The 7,043-nt window shown below is 44.5% G+C and overlaps 1 protein-coding gene across 1 annotated transcript in view; it reads right to left on the minus strand.

The window, feature by feature from the left end:
- Positions 1-4,122, minus strand: part of GLT1D1 (glycosyltransferase 1 domain containing 1) — a 39,551-nt gene extending 35,429 nt beyond the window's left edge. Inside the window, exon 1 of the mRNA XM_062504368.1 lies at positions 4,055-4,122. Coding sequence (XP_062360352.1) covers positions 4,055-4,122 — 68 coding nt within the window. The remainder of the gene's footprint in view (positions 1-4,054) is intronic.
- Between the last annotated feature and the right edge of the window lie 2,921 nt (positions 4,123-7,043).

The following is a 7,043-nucleotide window of genomic DNA, read 5'->3' on the forward strand; positions in this document are numbered from 1 at the left end:
TGTTGCAGGGGATTTTTTTTGAAGACTGATCTGTGTGTGAAGCCCCAGATGTCCCTGAATGACACCAAGACAGAGGAGACACATTACCCAGATCTTTTCTCCTCCTGGCAAATGTCTGTTCACATTATCCTGCCATTTCATAAACACATACTTCCTGAATGAGAAATAAAAACTAACCCAGCTCCTGCTGTCTGGGAATCCAAGACAACACAAAGTGCTAAATCTCAAGGCTGCCTTTTGTCTCTATCACACTTCTCAATAGAGGAGATAAATTCCCAAGTGTCTCTGACAGTGATTATTGCTTGGATCTAGAATTTGCCTCGCCATGTATTTCCTTTCTGCTGAAACTCTCACGGAAGCCAACATCATGACTCGGGGAAAATAACATTTCTAAAAGGGAGTTGAGCTACCAGATCCAAGATTTTGGGTGTTTTCTAGCAGAAAGCATGAGGGAGAGCTTTGGCAATTCAGTAAAAGTGAAAGAGCACTTTTAGAAGTACATTACACTGGTCACTGCTTACACTGTGCTATTTATACACACTTGAATTTTGGACAAAGTATTTCCTAGCCACACTCATTTTAGAATTCAGGAAATTAAGTTATCTTTTGTTTGGCAGATTGTTTTATAGCCTTTAGAAATCACAAAGCTTATAAGGGAAACTTCTGAGTGCGTTGTCTGGATCTATACTGTGCAGAGAGATCCTGCTGAAAGGTACAGCCCTTTTCTGACACCTGCTCACTTTGAGATTTCTATACCAAAAACATTTTTCTCAAACACATCGATGAAATACCAAGCAATGTCTTACAATGTTTATTTTTTTGTTCCCTACACAATTGATCACTACTTCTCACTTTTCCTGCCTAGCAGTCTTCCCTCCTTCAGCATGAATCTGCAGTTCACAGGTTTTCATATAAGCAAACAGTTCTGGAGTTCCAAACACAGCCTGGCTGATGAGAAGGCACAGGACTAAAAAGTGTGCTTATTTCTAAGGTATTCTGCTTGTGAAATTTGCTCTGTTTCCTGGGATGTCTTCCTTGCAGAAACATTTACACTCTAAATTTCAACTGATACTGATTTAACGGAATTACTTGCAGACAAAGAATGTTTGATATCCAAAAAGTTCCTGGTAGGTGGATACACTGACACTTCTTGAATGGCACAAAATAGACTTAATCCAAAAATATTAATTATCTCTTTCCCTCAGCTGTCTGTTCTGCACAGCAGCTGTGCACCAAGCACTGTCAAATGTATATAGCACAATTCAGAGCCAGTTAAGGGAGCAGATTCATTCCACTGCCTCTTAGAAACTTGGCCAGACCTGAATACTCACAACTCCCACTGAAGCCCATCAAATTACAAGAACTGAAACCCTGTTGGATCTTCTGTTTTCTTTGTAAATAATCTTACTTTTTCATCATTGTTAAAACACGTCCTTCATTTTGTTTCCCTCTCAAACCTCTCCTTGAAGCAACACAGACAAATTGCCCTGGCATGAGTGAAACTATAAATAAAATTCACCGCACATGACAGAAATTAAAAATGTGAGTGAAGATGGGGACCAGCTCCTCCTGTCTGTGTGTTCTGAAGTCGCTAACTGAGCTCTGGAAGGACCAAAGGGCTCTGCAAAGCTTCAACCTTAATCCCACTATTAAACCTGTGTTATAAATAGTTCTGGCAGTGCAAACCATGGTGGGGAGCAGCAGCACTGAGGGCAGGCCCTGGAAATGATGGCATCCCATGCCAGGGTACAGGTGAACACCTGTCCTGGAGGTTCCTGCTCTGGGAATGGCCGTGCAGAGCCTGCAGGGAGCTGCCATACCTGAGAAGAACCTGCAGGGAGGTGCAGGAGCTGCCACCCCTGGGCAAAAACCTGCAGGGAGGTGCAGGGAGCTGCTACACCTGAGCAAAATCTGGCAGGGAGGTGCAGGGAGCTGCCACACCTGGGCAAAAACCTGCAGGGAGGTGCCACACCTGGGCAAAAACCTGCAGGGAGGTGCCACACCTGGGCAAAAACCTGCAGGGAGGTGCCACACCTGGGCAAAAACCTGCAGGGAGGTGCCACACCTGGGCAAAAACCTGCAGGGAGGTGCCAAAGCTGCCATGGGGACAGGAGCACCCCTGCCCTGGGAGTGTTCTCCTGTGGGACTCTTAACACTGGCACTGGAAATAGCAGAAATGTTTGGATTACTGAATTACTCCAATAAATGTCTACGATAAAAAAAACAAAAAAAACACCTGTCAAGAGGAATGAGAAGCGCTGTTGAATTTGTGTTTTTAATTCTCTCACAGTTGATTACTTGGAGATTTACAGAATAGCTGTCTCAACTGGCCAGTTAATGAGAGCCAAAACAATTTCCCTCTCTCCAGAAAACATTTACATATTGGCAAAATGGTTAATCTAAATCTTTCTGATTAACCTATTAATTCCAGATCTCTCTTCCTCCTTACTACCAAGCAATAAAAGTCAAACAAAACATTTCAAGGGGCAGGGAAGAATAACTTCTTGTCTTCCTTGACACCCTCTTTGATCTCATTGCTAAGGCTGAACAATGGCAGCCTAAGCAAAGACTTTTGCTTAGTGCTGTATTCTTTATTCATTGCTCATGTTTTTAAAGGTGATTGAAGATTATGCACACCAATAGGAATAAAGCCTTGAGCACATTCATTACACCACTTGTTTTAACAAGTTGATTTTTAGCCAAATTACATTCTGGTACCTTTGTCACCACTTTCTTTAAACTCAGGAAATGAGTATCTTATTTCTGAAAAGATGAACCAGTTATTGGAAGAGCAGTAATGTCGTAAACAGAGTATACACTGTGATATTAAGCCATAAAATTAATCTATGCTGGCAAGTGCTCAACCCGGAGACAATATCATTGTTTCATTTATATTTAACCAAAAGTTCAATATTAAAAAAAACAAAAAACAAATAACTTCCTAAGCATATATACAGATACAACAGAAGCCAAAAATCATTTTTAAAATTATTATTTTAAAATACCAAAACCTTCAGCTTTATATGTTCAGTGCCTGTGTGCCTGACAGGACCAGCAGAGATGTTCTACCAGCACCTTACACAACAGAGCAGCCCTGCAAAGTCTAAGGCTGCACTTGGTACGACACAAGCAGTGTGAAAACTTCATGTCTGAGAATGTTTCTGTGCATAACGTTACACGTGAGACAATACACACATCACAGTCAGGGAAAACTCATAAGAGCAGAATATCCCAAGAGATCCATCCGAAGATAACTAAACTTTGGGCAACTTTTAGATAAGATGAAACCAAATCGTTATTTCAGACCTCAAAGGACAAAACCACTGGGAAATTGTTTCATTGTTTCATTTTTATAGAGAGCTGTTTTGCTTGGTTTTTTTTTTTTTTTTTTTTTTTTTATAGCTGACATGCACAACAGAACCTCAGCATCAATGCTCTCAGCCACATCCTCTTTCCACATCACAGAAAAAGCTAATTTGGGGTATTCTGGGGGGTCTGTGCCCGTGATCCCAGGAGAGCCGCATCCCGGAGCCTTCACACACCGAGCGTGCCAGCCCGGCCCGGGGTAACTCGAGAGCCCGCGAACACCCGGCTGAGCCAACGTTCTGCTTTACAACCTACAAATCCATGAGAGGGAGCAGAAAGGACCTCAGGATGCAAAGGTGGTGCAGAGGTGGCATGAGCCAGTCTTAAAGAACCCAAAGCTCTGCCTAACGTGTAAACAGCAAAATAGTTCTTTTTGAAGATTAACCTGTAATGGAAAGATACTCAAGAGCATTTCTGTTCGGTGCTGCGCTACACGAAATTCCACGTTCTGCTAAGGAGACCGGTAAAATCTATCCCGAATTGCCCGTGTCCCCAGAGAAAGGACACGACTCGTTATCGTCACAGCGCAGGGGTGGCCAGGGCCCGCAGGGAGCTCTGCCCACGCAGCGCAGCGCTCCGGGCCCGGCGCCCGCAGCAGGGGCGGTCCCGCCGTGTCCCCGGCGCACGGCGAGCGGGCCCCGCCGCTCCAGAGCGCAGAGCATCCTTCCCCAGGACCGGCGGCACTTACTGGATCCTGGCGGCCGTGGTGGCGTTGCCGGTCCGCGCACGGAGACACGCCAGCAGCAGCAGCCTCATCGCGCCCGCTCCGCTCCGCTCACCTGGCCGGCCCCCGGAAACGGCGCCGCGGAGCGGGCACGGAGCGGCCCCGAGCCCTGCGGGGGTGGGCCAGCCCTACCAGCTGGCCCCGGGCAGAGGGCACTTGGCTACCGAGCCGATAGGTTCGGGTGCCCTCCCACACCTCTGAACGGCGCCGTGCGGTTTCGTTGCTCGGTCACAGAGATGACGCGCTCAGAGCACGGCCGGGAAACATTAACTCAAAGGCCTGCTGAGAAGAGCATCGCAGCCTCTGCCTCCTGATGGCAGCGTGAGGTGCCTCGTGCTTAGTGCCAGAGAACCGCGGGGAAAAAACATACACTGGGGTAAGAGACCAACCATCAGAACAGCCAGAGGGACGTGCGGTGAGATACCAACCATCACAACGTGCGGTGAGATATCAACCATCACAACAGCCAGAGGGACATGCAGTGAGATACCAACCATCACAACGTGCGGTGAGATATCAACCATCACAACGTGCGGTGAGATACCAACCATCACAACGTGCGGTGAGATACCAACCATCACAACGTGCGGTGAGATACCAACCATCACAACAGCCAGAGGGACATGCAGTGAGATACCAACCATCACAACGTGCGGTGAGATACCAACCATCACAACAGCCAGAGGAATGTGCTAGTCCAAAGAATAAAGCAACGGGATGCTCAAAGACCACATCAGAAAGGCCCACACAAAGGTGTGTGTGAGACCAGGGGAAAGAAACCACAGCAGCAGGCATCTAAAGATACAACAAAACAGAGAAGAGGAAAAAGAACAAACCTGAACTCTGGAGGAATGAAAACACGTCCTGTACCACTGAGTCAGTCTTCAGGATAAAAGGGGTGCACCCCAATTCCAGTCAGAAACACAGAACAGCTGAGTGGGGCAGCAGGCAGGAAGAGGAGAGGCCAGTTTAGGGAGTCCTGGGAGATTAATAGGAACCAGGTGGCTGATGTAAATAACCACCTGAACTTGTTTCAACAGCTTGTAACAGTACTGAGAACAGCTGCAGGACTTGGGTGGTGGTGAGAAGGGGGCTGATTGGACAGAAAAATCATTTGTTTGCTCATAACCTGGTCTGGTTGCCTGACGTAATTCACCACAGGGTTACAAAGATCCCAGCTTCTCCAAAGGCTGGAGAAGATAGGGAAAAGTGGTCTTCAAAAATGGCAGTGCCTCATTATTGTGGCCTAAATTACTCTTCAAATTTCAGTGTCAGGTAGACAGAGAAAAATATGCCACATGCAGAAGAATGTTGAATTTGATAATTTTTGAAACATTACATCGTCCAATAATTTGTGTGGATTTCTGAGGCTAACAGGTGTTCTGGAATTGAGGGTTTAGAAGTGATAAAAACACACACTGGAGTGAGTTCTGGCAAACTGTAAACGTTTTGGTAGGCAGGCTCATGTTTTGCTAGCAAATCTTAATGCTGCAGAGCTGTGTTAACTGCCTCTCACTAAGTTATCACTGAGATTCAGCACAACGTTACGTACACCATTTCAAACTGCACTGGGGCTAAAAAGTTCTGGCTACAACCTAGAAGAGCAACAAATATTGCAGAAATACTAAAAAGAGGGTAGATGCTAATCCAAGGGTAGGCAGAACCACACCAGTTTTGTCAGCATTCCAGGAAGTGTTTCTGGCATGAAATCCTGCTCCTGTGGAAATGTGGAGGGCTTTTGTCAGGTGCATGGCCTGAAGCAGGGCATCTGACTGTGGCTCAGAAAACCATGTTTTGGGTTAACAAAAGCTATCCAACACATTTAGTGTGCAACACAAAGAAGACAAAAATGCAAACATTAAAGTAAGGCAAAGCCTGCTCCATGAAAAATGAGGAAACTCAACCAGTCGTCTGAGAAATAAAGAGGAAATAAAGGAAACATCCAAAGAGATCTTAACATTTTATCACTATTTATGGTAACTCTGGCTTTATGCTATATAGGCCTTGATTGAAAAAAATAATCTGGAAACGTGCAGCATTGTGTCTTGAAAATATGGACATGCGTTAATGTATTCCCTTATAGACACAGTGCATTCACTGTGTTCAGAGAAAGGGTCATGGATGTATTAGAATGAAGTTTTTAAACACACTGTAGCTAAGTATTGTTTGGGGGGAAATTAAAACCTTCTTCCTGAGCTGCTATAGTGCTAGAAAGGATGTTTGGGTTCTAATAGTAATTTGTGAATTTTAATGAGTACCCACATCTCTATACCTGAAGAGTTAAGGAACATTTTAATGTACGTTTCTACTCCTGCTCAGCATTGTTAGGTGTTCGTTCCAGTTGTGGGACAGGTCAATATAGAGATGTCACCTCACTCACCAAGGTAAATTATGCAGGGCCTAAAACATGAAAATAAGTCACAATAGTACAAAGTGTGCCTCATTACTCCGAGTCTGCAGAAGATGCTACTGAACTCCTCAGAAAGTGCAATGACAGTTAATATGAAATACTGTATTGAGCCAGGAAAAGATGAAATGTAATTTTATTACAGAAGTGGTCATGTTACAGTAGTTCACAAAGAGATGTCACTACAGCTGGTTGCTTTTTCCTCATTGTCCTTTGTCATGAAATTTGTTAACTACTTAAGAGAGCAAATATATTTAGTGAGTCATTTTTATGGCATGTTATTTACAAAGGCCCATTATTAAATGAATATATTTGCTTTTACAAGCATCACTTGTTCCACTGCCAACACTGCTCCAAAATCACGCTTAAATGTTTGGTATGTAACCATAGGATGTCAATCAATTTAACTTTTTCACTGAAAACACACAACCAGCAGTGTCTTACCCACTGTGTTCTGGCCAAAAATAAAACTTTAAGATCTGCTGCTGAAGACAATTTCACACTCTCACAACCTTTATACTTCAACACACATGACAGTGGAACTGC

This window comes from Cinclus cinclus, chromosome 17 (assembly GCF_963662255.1).
Source record: "Cinclus cinclus chromosome 17, bCinCin1.1, whole genome shotgun sequence".
Lineage (NCBI taxonomy): Eukaryota > Metazoa > Chordata > Aves > Passeriformes > Cinclidae > Cinclus > Cinclus cinclus.